At 40.5% G+C, this 22,437-nt stretch overlaps 1 protein-coding gene across 1 annotated transcript in view; it reads right to left on the reverse strand.

The window, feature by feature from the left end:
• The window catches only part of LOC119914340 (multidrug resistance-associated protein 1-like), a gene marked incomplete at its 3' end in the record, with an annotated part of 31,500 nt that extends 25,704 nt beyond the window's left edge, over window positions 1–5,796 (reverse strand). The window contains exons 1-6 of the mRNA XM_038733591.1: window positions 5,711–5,796; window positions 4,975–5,217; window positions 4,605–4,782; window positions 3,643–3,804; window positions 1,293–1,496; window positions 546–692 (exon numbers count right to left, since the gene is read on the reverse strand). Coding sequence (XP_038589519.1) covers window positions 546–692; window positions 1,293–1,496; window positions 3,643–3,804; window positions 4,605–4,782; window positions 4,975–5,217; window positions 5,711–5,796 — 1,020 coding nt within the window. The remainder of the gene's footprint in view (window positions 1–545; window positions 693–1,292; window positions 1,497–3,642; window positions 3,805–4,604; window positions 4,783–4,974; window positions 5,218–5,710) is intronic.
• Between the last annotated feature and the right edge of the window lie 16,641 nt (window positions 5,797–22,437).

A 22,437-nucleotide genomic window follows, 5' to 3' on the forward strand; every position in this document is an offset into this window, starting at 1 on the left:
GTCCACGCCTTTTCATCCACATGCTGTACTGCCCTCTTCTCAGCTGTTAAACAGACTCCAAAACGTCCAGAGCTCGGCTGCAGGAGTTCTCTGCCACCTTTGGTCCTGGGAGCACATCATCACAACCCTCCAGCAACCCACAAGCTCCCAGGTAAATCATGCATCTGCTCCATGGCCTTCTTATCAGATCTACGCTGTTCCTACACACCTACTTGCTCATGACGTTCCTCTCTTGTTCTGATCGTCTTCTCTCCATCCCCTTCGTCGGACCTGGACTCGGCCCAGGTGTGTTATGACCACCTGTTTCATTTTAAGCTTTTCAAATTCAGATATCGGTGTTTGACGATTTCCTTCGCATAGACGCTAAAGATCCCACAGAAATTTACATTTAAAAACATTTTAATGCTTAGCTTAAAGTAAAATATCATTTCTCAAACTCCAGTTTTCTCTCCTGACCCGAGGTGGAGGCAGAAATGACACATATCTACAGAGGATAGAAAAAAATATTTCCTGCAATTTGACGTTTCTGATTGGCTGGAACTTGCCTGCATGGTGGTGCTCATGGCGAAGGGGAGCTGACTCAGAGGAGTTTTCAGGATGTTGATGAGAGCAACAGAAACAAAAATCTTCTGAGCATCCAGAACGTTTTGCTCATCGATCAGCACATAAACTCCAAACACTGAAAAGGCAACCTGAACAGAAAAAAAATCAGAGGAAGAAAATACATCACACAGATGTTTAGAGTTCAGATCCAGTTTAAATTTGATGAAAACATCTGAAGCCAGCTCAGTTCTGATTGGCTGGCAGACGTTGGTGGCTCCTAATTGGGACAATTACTATGAACAAGAAACCTCAAAAAACATCTGGTCACAGGTGTGGGTAACCATGGCAGCACTTGATGTCAGACAAAACCATGTGAATTATATGTAAAGCAGAAGGTCAAGATGTTGTTTATGGATGATAAAGGGACAGAGATACGGAGATACGATGATGTCTAATATGCCTGTGTAGTGAAATGACTGAGGGCGACTCAGGCCTGAAGCCAGCATTGGCTTACTCTGATGAAGAGGGCAGACGTTCTACCTGAAGCCTCTGATTTGTCTGTTCACTAACACGAGCAGCTGGCTTCCAGGTGTGAACGTCTGAAGGCTTTTAGTGTTTCAGAGAGTTTTGAATCTCCGGATTGACCGGACTCACACTAATGTGTGCTCAGGTAAACCTCAGTCAGACGTGAGTCTGTGTAACCAGACCAGAAGCTGGTTGCATCTGGACCAGACGGCTGTGAGACTCACCAGGAAGGAGGTGGAGTTAAAGGAAGCCAGAGAGACAGAGTAGAGGATCTGAGATTTCTTCAGGGCGTTGAGTTCTCCGTCTCTCAGAATGCAAACACGTCGAAGGAAAGCTTCTTCCCAGGCATAAAACTTCAGGATCTTCACACCGCTCAGGATTTCATTCATCAGTTTGATCCGACCGTCCATGAACTTCATCTGAACCTCCTGAAAAACAAAACATTGTTCACCTTTTAACCAGTCAGAGGAGAGGGCCGAGAAAGCACAAGACTACCAGAAAGGGGAGAAGTTGTGTTAGTAACATGCAATAATGGGATGAGGTTGCATATAGAGGGAGAGAAAGTAGAGGAGAGAGGAGCTCAGTGCATCATGGGAAATCCCCCAGCAGTCTAGGCCTATAGCAGCATAACTAAGGGATGGTTCAGGACTCACCTGAGCCAGCCCTAACTATAAGCTTTATCAAAGAGGAAAGTCTTAAGCCTACTCTTAAATGTGGAGATGGTGTCTGCCTCCTGAACCCAAACTGGAACCTGGTTCCACAGGAGAGGAGCTTGATAGCTGAACGCTCTGGCTCCTAGTCTACTTTTGGAGACTCTAGGAACCACAAGTAACCCTGCATTCTGGGAGCGCAGTGCTCTGGTGGGGTAGTAAGGTACTATGAGCTCTTTAAGATAAGATGGTGCCTGACCATTAAGAGCTTTGTAGGTAAGAAGAATGATTTTAAATTCTATTCTGGATTTTACTGGAAGCCAATGCAAAGAAGCTAAAACAGGAGAAATGTGATCTCTTTTCCTGGTTCCTGTCAGAACACGTGCTGCAGAATTCTGGGTCAGCTGAAGACTCTTAATGGACTTTTTTGAGCAGCCTGATAATAAGGAATTGCAATTCACACTGTGGGCATGTCTGTTCTGCTTTGTTCATTTAGTCTTCAGTCATGTTATTTGTAGTCCCTTCTGTATCTGTTATTTAGTCTGTGTTTTGGTTCCATGTCTTAGTTCCCAGTCCGGTGTTAATGTCTTAGTAGTTACTCCTGGTCCGTGTACTTCGGTGTTTGTTATTTTGATCTGTTCAGTATCTGTCTTAGAGTTGTTGAGTTTTGGGTTTGGCCCTGTCTGTTGTTCTTTGTCCAGTATCTGTTATATAGTCTGTTTTCCCCTGTTCTCTCCCTGCCTGCCTGTGTCTCCTTAGTCTCATGTCTGTCACCTGTGTTGCTCCCACCCTGCTCATTAGTCCCTGGTGTATATATGTTTGCTGTTTCTCTTCAGTCCTCGTCCGGTCATTGTCGCGTGTATACGCTCTGTCCCTTGTTGTCATGGTTGTAGTTTGCGCTGTCTTGTCCTGTTACCTGCCTGTCCCCTCTTAGTTCTTGGTATTGGACTTTCTATGTTCATTTTTGAATTAGTCTCAGCCACTCTGCCAGTAAGTGTGCTATTGTTTGTTTATGGAATAAACCCCTTTTTGAAATGTACCTCCTCTGCTCTGCGTCCTGCGTTTGGGTCCACCACCCTGCTTACCCTTCTCAACCACCACAATCCTGACATTGCAGTAATCCAGCCTAGAAGTAACAAATGCATGGACTAGTTTTTCTGCATGATTTTCAGACAGGATATTTCGTAGGTGAAAAAAGGCGGTCCTTGAAATTTATTAATGTGAGACGACATGTCCTGATCAAAGATAACTCCAAGATTCCTCACAGTGGTGCTAGAGGCCAGGGCGATGACTAACTTTGGCGTGCATGGAGGATTCATCGTTAACATGTACAAACTGAAATCGATCTGATAAATAGGACTTAAACCAGCAAGAAAAAAACCCAACAAACTCTCACCTGCAACTTGCTTCTCACTTTAGCGATGAATCCATTCAGAGGGAATATCAGAACAACAACAGTAATACCAGCAAGAGCAGATGGACCAAGGAGCTGTCAATCAATAAATCAGTAAATCAATCAATCGAGGCAATAACAGAAGGACTGTCAATCAATCAGTCCCAGAGAGGCTGTCATCATGATGTCACAGCTGATCAATTCATAGTTTTCAGTCATGTGACATGCGCGGTGACCTGGAGAGATGCCGCAAAAGCCATTAAATTTTATTTTAGTCAGCTAAAGAAAGAAGAGATAGTCATGGACACAAACTGGGCACTTGCGATCCATATAAACACCCACAGGTCCCTGCCAGCGCTCTATTGTGGTAATGTTTACGTTTAGCTTGTAGGGAATCCCTCACCTAACACATTTCAGGCTAGTCTCCTTGTTGAGCGAGCGTTTTTATCTTGAATGTGACATCACGTGAAAACTATGAATACTCCATCTGTGATCACAACATTAGATGAACATCATGTTTCTTTTTTCTACCTGCCACAGGAAGTAGAAGCAGAGTGCGATCTCGATGGGAGCGATCCAGAGACAGTTGAAATAAACCACAAAGTCCATCAGCTTCTGAGTGTCGGCCGAAACCAGGTTAATGATCTCTCCCAAAGTACAGCGCCGCCGAGCTGCACTGCTGATCAGCAGACTCTGAGGATTCAAACACACACACTGAAATGTTAATGCCCAGGAGTTTCCAGGTGTTTCCAGGAGTTTCCAGAGGGAGCTGTGTGACATCTGATAAATGTCCTCAAGTGATGTCACCTGAGGCAGCGTTGGCTGAAAACCATGAGTTTGAAAGAGAAACCACTGTGTTGGTGTGCAGTGACACAGCCCAGTCCCAGAGAGAGAGAGAGATGCATTGTGGGTAATGTAGGCACCAGGTTTTGTGGAATAAAAAAGAGGATATCTCTGGTTCTGTATTGATTTAAAATGTGAGTGCGACACTATGGAAGCCTACAGGGGACTATATTAAAATGAAAATGTAATTCCACAACACGATTCCAATTTTCCATGTTTGTGTTTTTTTTAAATGAAAATGCAATTATCTAATTAGCACATTCATTTTCACCTAAATATCTATGACCATATAAAAATCCACCCATGGCGGTCAATAGAACTTGTAAATGTTAACGAAGCAGGTCACTGAACAAGGAAGTCTTAACTGAAGACCTGACTGACTGCGTTCTGATCCACGGTGAGCAGAACCAGTACTCCTACTTCCTGCTCAGGGAATGTCGGTTAGGGGAACTTCCCTCAACAAACTTCTTCCAATAGGAATCTCTTCCTCTGTGTGTTGGCCTGATAACATAAACACCTCGAACATTTACTGAGAAAAATTTTATATTTAATATCAAACTGATACCATTCGAACAACAACAACTTCTATTTCTAGAACTCCTTCAAATTATTTTCAGTTGTCTCTCTGTCTGTCTCAGTCTGTCTGTTACCTTCCTGTAGACGAGTCCCATGATGGCCGTCTTCAGTCTCATCCCTACAGTGAAGCAGTGGAACATGTACTGATGATGGAGGAGAGACTGCAGACAGGACAGCAGGAAGAGCAGCGAGGCAAACATGAAACCTTTCCACATCTCAGCGTCTTTGTCTCGCATGAATGCCAGCAGCAAGCTGATGACGACAACAGCAACAAACAGTAAACTATAAACAACAATACAGATAAACAGAAACAATAAACTCTAGCATGTCCGTGTCAACAGCTGACTACAAACGCAAACTACTCCCAGCCAGGACAAACTCACCTGTGAGGCTGAACGTTTCAGACTGAGCCACAACGTCAGTAAACATACCTCAGAAACTCACCTGAGCACCTGAGGGACGGCAAACATGAAGGTCTCATGCAGAAGGAGACACAGCGTCCCACACAGGAAGTACGTCCCGACACTCTGCCACAAAGCACGCAGGACCAAGAGGCCATAGCCCTGCCCCTTCCTGTTCTTACTCAGCAGCCTTGTTTTTTCTGTCAGCACAGCTGAACCACCAGACCAGGACCAGGATAGGGACCGGGAATGAGACAAGGATGGTCCAGAACCAGAAAGCTCCTCCCTGCAGAACATCAAAACTAATTTCTAATTTTGACCATCTGTCTATAAGCTACACCCGCAGGAGGGATGCAGCCAATCCCATCTGACATTTGGCATGAGGCTGGTCACACCTCGACAGGACACACCTGGCCAGACTGGACAAGTCAAGCTCAGAGCCGACACACAGAGACTGACGTCCAGTGGCGCTACATTCACTGTGTTATGTACAAATTCATGTTTCAGGAAGAAGCCTCCATGTTTTCAGGTGTCCTCCTGTCCATTTCCTTTTCCTCCAGCTGTTTCACATTAAAAGCCTTCCAGTGAGTCAAGGGGCTTTTATTTGGAAACATCTGCAGGAAGTGTTGAGTGTCACAGACAGCAGACCGAAGGAATCGGGCTCAGCGGTGACATCACCAACTGTCTTTATTTTATTGCTCGGTATGTTTTTCACGTGTTAACCTTTATGTTAAACATCAACAACAATGCATCTCAGTGGAAAATATAAAGTGTCGTACTGTGGCTCTTTGTAGTTCTGAGACCAGAACTTCTCCAACTCTGTCATGATCCAGATCGAGGAGTCCTGGTTCCGTAGAGGCCACATGTCTGCAGCCTGCAGGGGGTACCGGTAACCCCGAACCACCAAACTGACATGATGACAACAAAGAAATGTTATTAATAACAATGATGATATTAGTCTTAGATCTTTGAGTTCAGCTCAGGGCAAAAAGTGTTGTCTTTATAATTTTGTTTAGTGTGTGTGTGTGTAGATATATGTACACACACACACACACACACACACACACATTCTATTTTTATATTGTCCACCACTACTACTTGTACTATAAGACTTTCTCTATGTACACAAAAGGCCGATTTCTCGCAAATATTGTTCACAAGTGTTAGTGAGCACTTCTCCTTTGCTGAGATAATCCATCCACCTCACAGGTGTGGCATATCAAGATGCTGATCAGACAGCATGGGGATTGCACAGATGGGCCTTAGGCTGACCACAATAAAAGGCCACTCTAAAATGTGCAGTTCCATCACACAGCACAACGCCACAGATGTTGCAAGTTTTGAGGGAGCGTGCAATTGGCATGCTGACTGCAGGAATGTCCACCAGAACTGTTGGTCGTGGATTGAATGTTCATTTCTCTAACATAAGCCGTCTCCAAAGGCATTTCAGAGAACTTGGCAGTACATCCAACCGGCCTCAAAACCGCAGATCACGTGTAACTACACCAACCCAGGACCTCCACATCCAGCATCTTCACCTCCAAGATCGTCTGAGACCAGCCACCCAGACAGCTGCTGCAACAATCTGTTTGCATAACTAAAGAATTTCTTCACAAACTGTCAGGAACCATCTAAGGGAAGCTCATCTGCATGCTCATCGTCCTCATCGGGGTCTCGACCTGACTGCAGTTCGTCGTCGTAACCGACTTGAGTGGGCAAATGCTCACATTCAATGGCGTCTGGCATTTGTTCTCTAATCAGATGGCAGACAGCGTGTATGGCGTTGTGTGGGTGAGCGGTTTGCTGATGTCAAAGTTGTAGATCGAGTGGCCTATGGTGGCGGTGGGGTTATGGTATGGACAGGCGTGTGTTACGGACAACAAAAACAGGTGCATTTTATTGATGGCATTTTGAATGCAGATATGATATGATGAGATACCGTGACAAGATCCTGAGGCCCACAATATCCACACAGAGGTACAGACAGTAAAGGTGATGTTGCTATAGACTAAATGAAAAATGGTACAGATATATATAGTAGTGTTAATGATAATAATCATAATGTTAACGATTATAATAACAATAGGACTAGTAACAATATTCGTTGCAGCAGAGGGTGTCGAGCAGGAACACGGGGGCAGCAGGTGACCCGCAACCACAGATCCAGACTCCACAGCTCCAGAGCCAGAAAACCTGCAGGAAGTGATAGGAGGAGAGAGGAGAGGGACGAGAAAGCACAAGACTACCAGAAAGGGGAGAAGTTGTGTTAGTAACATGCAATAATGGGATAAGGTTGCATACAGAGGGAGAGAAAGTAGAGGAGAGAGGAGCTCAGTGCATCATGGGAAATCCCCCGGCAGTCTAGGCCTATAGCAGCATAACTAAGTGATGGTTCAGGACTCACCTGAGCCAGCCCTAACTATAAGCTTTATCAAAGAGGAAAGTCTTAAGCCTACTCTTAAATGTGGAGATGGTGTCTGCCTCCTGAACCCAAACTGGAACCTGGTTCCACAGGAGAGGAGCTTGATAGCTGAACGCTCTGGCTCCTAGTCTACTTTTGGAGACTCTAGGAACCACAAGTAACCCTGCATTCTGGGAGCGCAGTGCTCTGGTGGGGTAGTAAGGTACTATAGCTGTGTCTCAAATCAGGGACCGCATCCTTCGAAGGGCGTGACCTTTGCGGCCTACGAAGGCATACAGCCGCAAAGGCCAATGTTGTTAAATGAGACAGAGGACTGTCTATCTGCATCACCAACTGGCCCCGCCCTTACCCTTCCGTGGTGAAGCGCTGCTCCTGTCGCCTAGCAACCTTCACAGCTGCTGTCCACCAGTATGGAGACGAATATCCTAATTTTAATATTTTCTCTCTTAACAGCGGAGCTACTTCACCGCATGATGTATCTCTGTCACGGACTGGGGCGAGGACCCAAATGCAGACAATGGCAAAGCGAGGAGGTTGCAGTTGAAAAATATGTTTATTAATTCAAAAAACTAACTTAAACAGGCTTACAAGGAGCTCGGGGCAAAGTCCAACAAAGGTAGTCCAGAACACAAGGTGATCCAAAACACAGGGACTAATCCAGAACAAGGAAGACAAAGGAACAGGCAGGAACACTCAACTTTAGACGCAAGGACGTGACAAAGACTGGAGAGACAAGCAGGCATACATATACACAGGGACTAACGAGCGCGGCGGGAGCAACACAGGTGAGCGGGATCAGGACTAACGAGGCAGAGAGACAGCAGGGGGAAACAGAGAGAACACTAGACAAGCAGACATGGGGCAGAGTGAATAACCAAGAAGACAGAAACACACACAAGTTACAAAGAACCAGAACCTAAACAAGAACACAGAACTAGAACACAGAGGAGACCAAATCACAATAATACAAACAAGGACCAGGAATGAATACCAAAACATGAACTAAGGACATGGAACTAAACTCAGACTCCCAAACAAGACACACAGACAGGATCATGACTATCTCAGGCTGAGAGAGGACCCTGGCCAGGTAAATACGGGGGAAAGTAACTAAGAAAACTTTACATTTTATATGTATTTAGGTACTATAGGCTTGCTAAAGCTAACAGTGATGTTAACCACAATTAACGTAGTTTATTTCTACTACTATTATTTACTACTACTATTTCTCCTTTTTCTCCCTAAACCAGCCCCGGCCCCTGTACTGCAGGATAAATCTGAGTGTTCCTGTGCTGGACAGGTTTTTTAGCCAGCAGGACACGGCCCGATTTCCGGTTGAGCAGGGAGGCCCTGGGAGTGTTACTGGGCCTAAACCAGGAACAGAGAGATGGATGGGGTGTCACCATTGAGACCCTGGGGTTTCTCTTCTGGCTGGCAAGTGTGGCATAATACAGGGTGGTCTCCAGAGTGTTTGCAATGCCTCGATCCACTGTCCACCACATCGTCCAGATTCACTGAGGAGGTGGTGGCCATTCGCCACAAAGTCATCCACCTACCGAAGACCCAGGATGAGTTACAACCGATATCCCGTGGGTTTGCAGGGCTGGCAAGAAACAGAGCCTTTTTTAAAGCAGCTGGAGCACTCGACGGCTGCCATGTCCGCATCAAGCCACCGAGCGGCCCTGATGGTCAGTGCTACAGGAACAGGAAACTGTTTTCATCCTTCATCCTGCAGGCTGTCTGTGACCATCAGGGCCGCTTCATTGACACCTGCGTGGGCTGGCCTGGGTCGGTCCACGACTCCAGAGTGCTCCGCTACAGCCCACTGTACAGGAGTTCACTCTACCCTCCTCAAGGGCATTTCATCCTTGCAGACGGATGTTTTTTTCCAGACTGAAATATATTTTTAACCATTTCAGGCCATAACAGCATGTGTCATCCTCCACAACATCTGCCTTGGGGCTGGTGAAATTGTGGCCCCAGAGGATGAGCCTGAGGAGGACGAGGCAGTGGATGAGTGGGAGAATGGTTTGGAGACGGTCACAGAACACACCAGGGTCTTTATTGTGGCAGCTCATCCAGGTCCAGCATCATCACCAGGGTCTCCCTGCTCAGTGGAATAAATGTTGTAAATATGTTGTAAATAGTTCAAAAGAAAATAAAATCATTTATTTAACAAATATTTTATTTGAATTGATTAATAAATATTGTATATATAATTATGTAAGGATTTATTTTTCTCTAGTAGAGAGAACAGCCTGTCCATCCTCACCTCTGCCTCTCTCTGCAACCTCATGTCTTCCTTGAGAAGCTGAAGCAGCTCATCCTCTCTGTCCCTCTTTCTCTTTCTCGGCTGGCTCTCCTCCTGCTCCTCTTCCTCCTGCTCCTCTTCCTCCTGCTCCTCCTCCTGGTCACCCACTGCAGCACTTGGCCCTGGTGTGTCCTCAGGGATAGAGGCAATTACGACAGGTGGGGAGGTGGAATGCTTCTGTCCCAACACCTCATCCATGAGGACAAACCAGGGCCAAGTTGCAGCAGTGGGCTTCCCCCCTACACCCTCTCCTGACCCTGGACACTTGCAATCCTAGGCACAGGAAATCAATCATGGTAAATAACAACAGCAGAAAAACTAATTTCAGCAACTGTGTTTGTTAACAGGCATGGCTAAAATGAATGAAATGAATATACGACGTACAAGGTAAATTTATTATTATTATATTAAAACAGGGTTGTAAGATGAATGCAGTTTGTAGTTCCCTTTATGCTACATAATGAACGATTTACACAAAAAAAAATATAATGAATATAAATATAAAATCACACATACATACTTTTTAAAAAATTGTCCCACTTTTTTTGCTTGGAGGGAAATCACCTTCCCCCACAGGCCCATTTTCTCCAAAATTGTCCTAATCACAGGAGAAACAAAAGAAATGGTAATTTTTTGAAGACTGGAAAAGGTGACAGGGCAGGACAGAGACACAAAAACACAACAAAGGGCTGCCCCATCTGCTAGTTGTATTATTGTTACAGGCTTTGAATAGGATGGGGGCTCATTTAACTGTAACTTTAAGTACACAATGATTAAATGCAGATATATCAAAAGGGTGGTCGCTCTCCCCCCTCAGTTTAATAAAGAGGGCAGTTTGCTCCTTGCTCCCTAAAACAAGATGAAATTTTCAAGTAAGATTTTGCTTCACATCACCAAACAGTAAGCAGCATAAATCGCAAAATTACCTAGTTACATTAACTGTGTACTATATCTCAAGGTTTTTGCAACGGCTACTAACGTTAACTGTCCAAGCAGGGTTCACAACCTGTCTAATGTTACATCAGTCTAACGTTACGTGGTATTTTTATGTACACAATATGTAAGTAATATAAGTATAAGCGACGTATAATATCGCCACAATCTCGGTAAGACGAAGGTCAGACTCTGAACCTCTTCGATTTTAAGTGAATAAAGGCTTTATTTTTTAAGTTGTAACTCGCCCAGCCCAGTTAGCACATCAAGAACCTCAGGTTACGTTGGCTGACCAGCTAATCAATCAACTCATGTTAACTTTTGCCACAATCCTATTCTTTAAATAACATACTGCGCTTTTATTTGTTATTTTTTGGAGCGAGATGAAATCTAATACTTACATTTATAGGTAAAATCCAGGGGGCTCAACAGACACAGCCGACACCATTATTTACGCTGGGACAATCAACCGGTGCACAATGAATCTTGGGATACCTGGGGCTGTGAAGGATCCAGCTGTTGATCCTCCAAATGGAGGAAAAAAAGGCTGCATTTCTCAGGCCACATTTGAAGCAGCCTTCGAATGGGACAGCCTAGTCGCATCGACAGTGACGTATTTGGTCTTCAAATGCAGCCTTTGAATGATGCAGTCCCTGAATTGAGACACAGCTTATGAGCTCTTTAAGATAAGATGGTGCCTGACCATTAAGAGCTTTGTAGGTGAGAAGAAGGATTTTAAATTCTATTCTGGATTTTACTGGAAGCCAATGCAGAGAAACTAAGACAGGAGAAATGTGATCTCTTTTCCTGGTTCCTGTCAGAACACGTGAGAGAGAATATACATGACATTCCATCAAACTCATTTTTGACAGCTATTTCCGGTCCCGCCCCCACACCGGATGTCTGTATGTAACTGATAAGAGGGTTGCGTACATCCTTCCATTGTGTGTTTTTGACTGATAATTGGAGGAGGTTTTTCATTGATTTAAAGACTTATTAAGTAATAAAACTTGAATGAATTAACTAGTAGGTGTTTATGGCAATAAATTTATCATTAAAAAGTATAGCAGTGATTTATAAGTAAAGGAGGAATCTCCGGGGCCAGCAAAGGATCAGTAGGAGGTTTCTTTGGAATCAAGTCAGTCTTTATTATTAAACAAGTGAAGAATAAATTGAAATAATGACAGTAAAGCAGTAAAATGGTATAACGGTGAGTTAAAATTAAACAGCATTATAAATTACCTTCAACAGCATGCAGCAAAATAAGAGAGTTCCAAAATTAAACTTTGTAAAATCTTTGCTAGTGCTTTGTCTTACAAACTTGCCATCATTATCACTCCAAAGCTGTAGCCTAGTCTTAAACTTGTGAGTCTTAAAACTTTAATCCTTCTAGAGTCTGTGTCTCTTCTTCTCTGTCCTCTCTCTTTCTGGTGTAGCATAGGCTGTGCAGGGTGAATTGAGGAATGTGCTCCACCCCCCCGCACCTCCTTCCCTCCCTCCCCTCCCTCTGTTTTCTCAATGAGCCACATCAAGTTGTGTGTTTAACTGTCATGAGCATCTTCAGGTAATCTTGTAGACCAGTTATGGAATAGAGTTATCTATAACCCAGACTCCGGATGTTAAAAACGGTCTGGGTTTATCAGACAGAGTTCGTTTTCGAAACAGGAACCTATTTTTATCAGCCGGAGACAAGAGTTTGGAACTACAGACTATATATAATAATCTGGTTGTACCAGAAGTAACGGCCCCCAACCCCTCACCAGTTATTTCCCACATGCTGTCACATACAAAATAAGAGGGTGGGCAGAGTTCCCGTGAGCCAATGATAAGAGACTAGGAGGGGTTACCATAGGCCAATGATGGGTCTGTGAAAATAAAACCAGAACATTGTCTTCAAGAAATTGCCAAGAGGGCACTTGGATCCTTGAGCAGTATCTACCTACCAAAGAGGGGACCTCCATGCGGTTAATTTTTTTCAGCTAATGAGTGTTTGTATCTCTTAAAGACTTCTTGTTTCTTTCAAAAATGGACATTTTAACATCAGTGTTAGTAATATTTAAACATTTCTCTGTGATACAAAAATATTCAGGGCCACTTTATTGAGAATTTACAGTTTTACCTGTTATTCAGAAATAACTTGGATGCATGCACAAATATCAAAGATTGCAGTATTAGCAGCAAAAGATACTTTATCCAGGGTTCAATTATATAAAATGTCTTATTACACTAGTGCAGTCATTTAAACTTTCTCTTCAGGTTTGTCTGTGGTGCTCATTTGGTGAAGTAGGCCTTTTTAAAGGGCCTTCATCTTTATCTTATTTGTATTTGCTCTTCATAATTATAAATCAGGACTAAAATGCGCAGCAGCATGATCCTATTTTTTAAGTAATCACTAAAACAGGTTTATCAACTTTTACTAAACCTTTGGAATAATTCTGTCCCCAAATATTGTGAAATGAAATTGACCAGTTATAGACAAGATTTCTATCAATTTTGCAATGTACTTGTTTCTTCAATCTAAATTTTATAGGATTGCATTTTATTTATTGACTGCATTCCAGAAACGTCCATTGTTGGCTGGCATGTAATGACACAGAGTTCCCTCTTAGTTCCTTCTTAGCTAGCATGGAGCGACACTCCAGCATGAATGAATTAAAGAATGGGGTATTTCTATTAAGAGAATATTGTAATCTAAACTAAATATTTAATTTAAAAACACTTACAAAATAAGGACAACTTATGTAGCAAAAAAAACAAAAAAAAACTACAAGTGTTAACAGCGTCCAAATAACTCTAAATGTAGTCTTTCAGTAACATATAGACTATGTCCCTCATTCTAAACTAAAGCCTTACTCATAACTAAGTCACTAGTCATGCTAACAGGCCTCCTCTTTCCCTTTAGTAAAAAAAAGCTAGAATTATAAAAAAAATATAGTTTAATATATTGGGGAGGAAAATAAAAACATGTATTAAGAATATATTTAACATAATAATTTAATAGAAATACGGTAGCTTTGCTTAGCCTACATGCAATGAATCAATGGCCTGACTCTCTCCATCCCTGCAGAATGTACAGGCTAGTATCCCACCATATAGTTGATCATGTGTTATACGCTAATTCCAACGTTTCTTTTCTTGATTCCCATGTGGAGAGAAAACTTTTTAAGTGACGTGTACATTATAGATTATAAATATCGAAAATAAAAACTTACACCAAAAGAAATTAAAAGATACAAAAATAAATAATAAAACAACTAAAAATATTCTTGATGAAAAGCCTAGCACCTTTGATATATTGAACTTTCAAGCATGTTGGGTCCAAAATTCATGAATTCAATCAAGGACATACATAAATACATATGTATTATGTAAACATTTCCTGCTTTTATCCTTTTAGCCATTTGCAGGGGCTAACTCCATGATGTACGATATCCAGGTAGAAATATGGAGGGGTTTGTTTTTTACCCACTGAACAACCAATAATCAGATGACATTTCCACAAAATGGTTTATTCTAAGACCTTTAGGTGTGAATTTCCCTTTCAGTGGTTTGATTCAGGAACCGGACCTTTAGGTGTGAACCCACCCTTGAGGATTATTGTAGAAATTTGTAAAGTGATGCATATGAAGAATCACAATTAATCAACACCACAAGGAAGTTTTTACCCTCTGTAAATATAATATTTGCTGCTTTGCATGTATCAAGTTCCAATAGACTAGTATATTGGTGAACCAAAGATTTAAAAAAGTTAAATTAAAACACTTAACTACCACCTTCACTGAAATAGCATTCTAACAGAAGATAAGACTATTACTTATTATGTTTAAGGTTGAGCATTCATGAATGCAACATTTATTTATTAAAATACTCCCCTTTACATCTCACACCACGCCACATAAGAGGGGAAAAGGGTTCATCTGGCACATTTTCCAAGGCTGGTACTGCTGAGGAGCCCTCCTCAAGTTGACCGTTGTGCTGACAACAGTATTGATTATGAAATTACATTTTCATTAGCAAATTACACTTCTAATTTGGTGAAGAACAACATGGATGGCACCAAAATGCACACCAAAGACAGTGTGGACCAAACGGTATCTAGACAAATATTTAACACTTTCAGCAGTCTATTCAACTATCTTAAGTCTTGCAGGTTGCAATCCAACAAGTTTGCAGCAACCATTTTCTTCACAAACAATCTGAATTACTTTAAACACATACATCCATATAAAAAGTCAAATTGGCTTCCATGTACAAACTATACAGTCTCCCATTTAGAATCTTATGTTTGTACCTCTTTGCAAAGTTTTAGTACTAATTCTCTTGATAAATAACAAAGAGACACACAAACATCAATTTGCACCTCAATTAAAGTGAAGTGAAAAATCAACCCAACCGATGAATTGCACATGCTTCAAAACAAACAACCAAATTAAGCATCTAAATGATTATCAGTATAGATTATGCGTGATACAATGAGTTTTGTTATTTACTTTCAACAGCAAAAATCTGTATTTAAGCTTAAACATGTTAATAGTTAGGTAGGCTCGTAAGTGTCATTGCGGAATTATTCTCAAAGTTATGTACTCACTAAGACCTTTTTAAGCTTTTTTTAAGAACCAAGTCCAAGTGAATAGAATTTATCAGAGGAGGAATATGTACCTGATTCTTACAGTCAATCAGGCTAGTTCATGGGAAAGCACAGCAGGACGTTCAAAATATTTGCAACCCTCAGAAGAACTTAATATTAAAATGTCCAACACTAAGACTGCAGTCAACACAACACTTGTAGGGAAATGAAGCAAGTACAAGTACCAGGAGTTCGGGCTAAAGCTCTTAATGGAAATACTGAAGACACGTCTGTTAAGGATAGTGCTGAAACTGGTGACGATCAGTACATCCAGTCTTTAAAGACATCCTCTTTAGTAAGTAATATAACCTACTGCTACATTTGTGGAAAACCAGTCAAAATGTACACGTCATTTAAAAAGTTTTCTCTCCACATGGGAATCAAGAAAAGAAACGTTGGAATTAGCGTATAACACATGATCAACTATATGGTGGTATACTAGCCTGTACATTCTGCAGGGATGGAGAGAGTCAGGCCATTGATTCATTGCATGTAGGCTAAGCAAAGCTACCGTATTTCTATTAAATTATTATGTTAAATATATTCTTAATACATGTTTTTATTTTCCACCCCAATATATTAAAACCGCTCTGGAAGGCACATCTCTACAGGTATGCCCCAATAGAAATGTTTAACTAGCAAGCCGCTTTTAAAGCTATTTTAATGCAAGTCAGTGTCAACATCACCAAACTTTAAATTTAAAATTAGTGTCATCATTAGTATTTTGTTGGACAGTACAGCTGCTTGTCCCCATATAAACCTATGTCAGTTTGGTCTCTCTGACTCTTGCTCTCCTGCTTTGCATTGTTTTTGTCACTCAAGCATTTGCCCTTTTCACTTTAGACTGGTATTTGGTCAGATAAGTGCCCATACATATAACTTCACTAAAAATTGCCATCACTTTCATGATGTCCCTTTCCAGATGACTTAATACACCTCCTAGCCAGCTGCTGTAGAAAACTCTGAAGCTAATGAAAATGTAATTAACATTGCTTTGAAGTTTTAGATTTATAATATCCTGTAACTGACATAACACTTGTAGTAAAGTTGTAAATATTTATACATATGTATTGTTTTGGTTAGAATGGATAAGATTTTTTCTTTTGCACCGTGTAACAAGAACACAGACAGAGGGACAAACAGGCGAACATGAGAAGGGAAGGGCACGAACCCCATGGTAAATACACAATACAAATACAAAAGTATGTGTTTTACTATCAGTTCAGAGTCATAGTGAGCCATCAACTCAGTTTTTAGTGCCACAACAACCGGTGGTACATACTAATGTATTTGTCATGATATGTAATTCTGTTACTCAAAATGCTTCTTCACAGCAGGGGGCTTCTTTGTTGTTCTGCAATAACCTAATGTTGACATGTAAAACCACTGCTGATTGTAATTCAATCCTTCCTGCATGTGCTTCACAAAACAGGTAAATAGTATGAAGGCGGGGGCAGGATTTTTTAAATGTGAAACTAGAAGTTTTGATGGTGTGATTTGGGCTAGCTTATCACAAGCAAAAACAGACTTCTCCCCAAAACTAGATTTTCACATGCTCTTTTCAGTGATGTAGAAACATTGTGGGGCTGAAATAAATGTTTTCACGTCTCACAAAGCTTGACAAAAGCAGCTCAGAAAGCAGCTCGGAAAATGAGGACTAATGTTGCGTGTCCTGTACTAACTCTTAGTAGCAAGGGTAAAATTTGCAACATGTTAACTTACACATAGAAGATTGATCCTGATGAGTTTTGCGGTATTAGTTTTACACATTTTAAATATGGGGAAGAGAGAGAGAGCATTGGCATTTGATCACTACATGGTAGGGATCACTAAATTGCTTTGCAGTTGTAGATTTACTACATAACAAATGTAATGAAAATTACGAGTTAACCCTAGAGTTTGGGTTATCGATGGCAATCTGTTTTCCTCTTTTGTAGTGTCTCTGAAAAATGCTATGGAAGGGGACACTAGAAAAAAAAATAGAAACAGCATGGTCTCAAAAAAGAGGTCGCAGCAGTGATGAGACTTTTTACTAAAACCTTATTGTCAAGGGCAAACTAGCCACTATGGTTGAATGCAAGACCTGCAATGAAACAGTGTAAGACTGCTGAACATCCTGTTCTGGCTAGTCAAGAACCCCGTGGTAAATCTGGGCATTACATAAAAAATAAAAAGCCATATGATAGATATTGTTACAGACTTTTGTTGTTGAAGCTGCTGGTTCCTGTTGAGCTTTGGAACGTGCAATAAGTGTTATTAGCACAGATCACGGTTGAGCCAAAATAAAGAAGCTGATTTTTATTCTTTTACCTGTAGGAGATTTATTATAACCTTCTGTTTTATTTTCATCAACAGAAAACTACTGTCCTGTTATGTCAACAAAGTAGTTAACTAGCATTTGAATACTTCATCCCCAAGGGAAGGGTTCTGGATTTCATGACCTCTGTAATAGTCTAATAAAGCCTAATTAGCAAAAGGCAGCTGGTTCTCAGTAGAAGGATCAAACTTTAGCTCTTGAAGTTTCCAGTTGATGAAGTTGTAAACTATATTTTTTTTATAATTCTAGCTTTTTTTACTAAAGGGAAAGAGGAGGCCTGTTAGCATGACTAGTGACTTAGTTATGAGTAAGGCTTTAGTTTAGAATGAGGGACATAGTCTATATGTTACTGAAAGACTACATTTAGAGTTATTTGGACGCTGTTAACACTTGTAGTTTTTTTTGTTTTTTTGCTACATAAGAATTGTCCTTATTTTGTAAGTGTAACTAAAAATTAAATATTTAGTTTAGATTACAATATTCTCTTAATAGAAATACCCCATTCTTTAATTCATCCATGCTGGAGTGTCGCTCCATGCTAAAGAAGGAACTAAGAGGGAACTCCGTGTCATTACATGCCAGCCAACAATGGACGTTTCTGGAATGCAGTCAATAAATAAAATGCAATCCTATAAAATTTAGATTGAAGAAACAAGTACATTGCAAAATTGATAGAAATCTTGTCTATAACTGGTCAATTTCATTTCACAATATTTGGGGACAGAATTATTCCAAAGGTTTAGTAAAAGTTGATAAACCTGTTTAGTGATTACTTAAAAAATAGGATCATGCTGCTGCGCATTTTAGTCCTGATTTATAATTATGAAGAGCAAATACAAAATAAGATAAAGATGAAGGCCCTTTAAAAAGGCCTACTTCACCAAATGACCAAGCACCACAGACAAACCTGAAGAGAAAGTTTAAATGACTGCACTAGTGTAATAAGACATTTTATATAATTGAACCCTGGATAAAGTACCTTTTGCTGCTAATACTGCAATCTTTGATATTTGTGCATGCATCCAAGTTATTTCTGAATAACAGGTAAAACTGTAAATTCTCAATAAAGTGGCCCTGAATATTTTTGTATCACAGAGAAATGTTTAAATATTACTAACACTGATGTTAAAATGTCCATTTTTGAAAGAAACAAGAAGTCTTTAAGAGATACAAACACTCATTAGCTGAAAAAAATTAACCGCATGGAGGTCCCCTCTTTGGTAGGTAGATACTGCTCAAGGATCCAAGTGCCCTCTTGGCAATTTCTTGAAGACAATGTTCTGGTTTTATTTTCACAGACCATCATTGGCCTATGGTAACCCCTCCTAGTCTCTTATCATTGGCTCACGGGAACTCTGCCCACCCTCTTATTTTGTATGTGACAGCATGTGGGAAATAACTGGTGAGGGGTTGGGGGCCGTTACTTCTGGTACAACCAGATTATTATATATAGTCTGTAGTTCCAAACTCTTGTCTCCGGCTGATAAAAATAGGTTCCTGTTTCGAAAACGAACTCTGTCTGATAAACCCAGACCGTTTTTAACATCCGGAGTCTGGGTTATAGATAACTCTATTCCATAACTGGTCTACAAGATTACCTGAAGATGCTCATGACAGTTAAACACACAACTTGATGTGGCTCATTGAGAAAACAGAGGGAGGGGAGGGATGGAAGGAGGTGCGGGGGGTGGAGCACATTCCTCAATTCACCCTGCACAGCCTATGCTACACCAGAAAGAGAGAGGACAGAGAAGAAGAGACACAGACTCTAGAAGGATTAAAGTTTTAAGACTCACAAGTTTAAGACTAGGCTACAGCTTTGGAGTGATAATGATGGCAAGTTTGTAAGACAAAGCACTAGCAAAGATTTTACAAAGTTTAATTTTGGAACTCTCTTATATTAACTCTTATTTTGCTGCATGCTGTTGAAGGTAATTTAAAATGCTGTTTAATTTTAACTCACTGTTATACTATTTTAATGTAATTATTTCAATTTATTCTTTAGTTCTTTAATGATGGTAAATTTGTCACACAAAGCTTTAGCAAAGATTTTGAAGGTAATTAAAAAATCTGTTTAATTTTAACTCACTGTTATACTATTTTAATGTAATTATTTCAATTTATTCTTTAGTTCTTTAATGATGGTAAATTTGTCACACAAAGCTTTAGCAAAGATTTTATTTTAGTTTAACTTAAGTTTAATTTTGGAGCTCACTCTTATTTTGCTGCATGCTGTTGAAGGTAATTTATAATGCTGTTTAATTTTTACTCACCGTTATACCATTTTACTGCTTTACTGTCATTATTTCAATTTATTCTTCACTTTTTAATAATAAAGACTGACTTGATTCCAAAGAAACCTCCTACTGATCCTTTGCTGGCCCCGGAGATTCCTCCTTTATTTATAACTCACTGCTATACTTTTTTAATGATAAATTTATTGCCATAAACACCAACTAGTTAATTCATTCAAGTTTTATTACTTAATAAAGTCTTTAAATCAATGAAAAACCTCCTCCAACTATCAGTCAAAAACACACAATGGAAGGATGTACGCAACCCTCTTATCAGTTACATACAGACATCCGGTGTGGGGGGTGGACCGGAAATAGCTGTCAAAAATGAGTTTGATGGAATGTCATGTATATTTCTCTCTCATGTGCTGCAGCATTTTGGACCAGCTGAAGAGTCTTAATGGACTTTCTTGAGCAGCCTGATAATAAAGAATTGCAGTAATCCAGCCTAGAAGTAACAAATGCATGGACCAGTTTTTCTGCATCCTGCGTCCTTGAAATTAGCTTAATATGAGACTTAAATGACATGTCCTGATCAAAGATAACTCCAAGATTCCACACAATGGTGCTGGAGGCCAGGGCGATGCCATCAAGGGAAACTATATCTTTAGATAATGCATCACGGATGTGACGCAGTTTTGTCTGAGTTCAACATTAGAAAATTACAGGTCATCCATGAAGGCACATTTGGACTTTAGCTAACTGATGAGTTTCATCTGGTTTGATCGATAGATATAACTGAGTATCCTCTGCACAACAATGAAAGTTTATGGAGTGTTTCATGATAATATTGCCTAAAGGAAGCATATATAAAGTGAAGAGGATTGGTCCGAGGACAGATCCTTGAGGAACTCTATGACTAACTTTGGCGTGCATGGAGGACTCATCGTTAACATGTACAAACTGAAATCGATCTGATAAATAGGACTTAAACCAGCTTAGAGCGGTTCCTTTAATGCCAATGAAATGTTCCAGTCTCTGCAATAGGATCTGATGGTCAATAGTATCAAATGCAGCACTAAGATCTAATAAAACCAGTACAGAGACAAGTCCTTTGTCTGATGCAATAAGGAGGTCGTTAGTAATTTTCACCAGTGCTGTCTCTGTGCTATGATGAGCTCTAAATCCTGACTGAAAATCCTCAAATAAACTATTGCTCTGTAGAAAGTCACACAGCTGTTTAGCAACTGCTTTCTCCAGAACCTTAGAGAGAAATGGAAGGTTAGATATAGGTCTATAGTTGGCTAAAACATCCGGATCAAGTTTGGGCTTTTTCAGAAGAGGTTTAATTACAGCTACTTTAAAGTACTGTGGTACATAGCCTGTTGATAAAGATAGATTGATCATATCTAGTATAGAGGTGCTGACTAAGGGTAAAACATCTTTAAGCAGCCTAGTCAGGATGGGGTCTAAAGGGCAGGTTGATGGTGTAGATCAGTGGTTCTCAACCTTTTTTGGGCCTGCGCCCCCCTATCCATTATCCAGGTCCCTTACCACCACCATCAAAAAAGATGTTTGCTATTTGCCCTGAATTTTGTTGATTTTTTTTATTGTTACTATTGTTATTAAAAACACGGAAAAGGTAACAAAAAAGCCATGTGAAAAGTAATTATATTTAAGTGAATGTTCCTCCCAGAAACTGTGTGAAGCCAGATACAGTTTACTTGGATAGGGCACTTAATAAGCGGGGGGTATGGGGTCCTCCCCCAGAAGATTTTGAGCATCAAACACTTAATTTCCTGCATTCTGGTGAATTTCTCCTCCAATTTTTGCCTTTTTGTGTTTTTAAATATCTTGGGACAGAGATGGACACATCTCTGTCTTTTTCACAGCACGCAGAAACTGTGTTTAAGAAAGCCCAGCAGCGTTTACACCTGCTGAGGAAACTTCAGTGTGAGCAAGGACATTATATCTAGGGTCTACCGGCCACTCATTGAATCCATACTCACTTTAAATATCGCAGCCTGGTATAGTTCCCTTTCTATTAAGCATAAAATCAAACTTGCACGAATAATACATCAAGCTAGTAGGATAATAGGCTCCCCTCAAACTCCCTTAACAGAACTCCATACCCGGTCAGTATTGAGCAAAGCCACTACAATCACACAAGATCCCACCCACCCACTTAACCAATCCTTCCAATTAATGCCATCAGGTCGACGCTACAGAGTCCCACTTGCAAGGAAAAACATATAAAAAATCCTTCATTCCCACGGCCATTACTATACTGAACAACCACATATAGAACATATCACATTTTTATATTCTGCACATGTCTGTACAACTAATGTGGCTAAATTGTCTTCAGTGTATCTATATTTTATATGTGTTATCTATGTTTAATATGTGTTTTTATCTCTTTTGAGCCTGTCTTGTCAAAGACAAATTTCTGACAGACAATAAAGTTTTCTTATCTTATCTGCACCAATTTATGGTGGAAATGTCAGGTGACAATTCAAAATATATAATTATAATAGAATATAATGTAGTGAGGCTCTCAGGCATTCAAATATTTCTCCTGTAGATCAACGTATTTAATATAATCCCTGCTGAGTCAACACACATGATTAAGTCTCACCTCCTCTTTTGTGGGGCAGTAACC

Source organism: Micropterus salmoides, unplaced genomic scaffold (genome assembly GCF_014851395.1).
Source record: "Micropterus salmoides isolate LMB-PRFRI ecotype aquatic unplaced genomic scaffold, ASM1485139v1 Ms_hic_scaffold_20, whole genome shotgun sequence".
Taxonomy (NCBI): domain Eukaryota; kingdom Metazoa; phylum Chordata; class Actinopteri; order Centrarchiformes; family Centrarchidae; genus Micropterus; species Micropterus salmoides.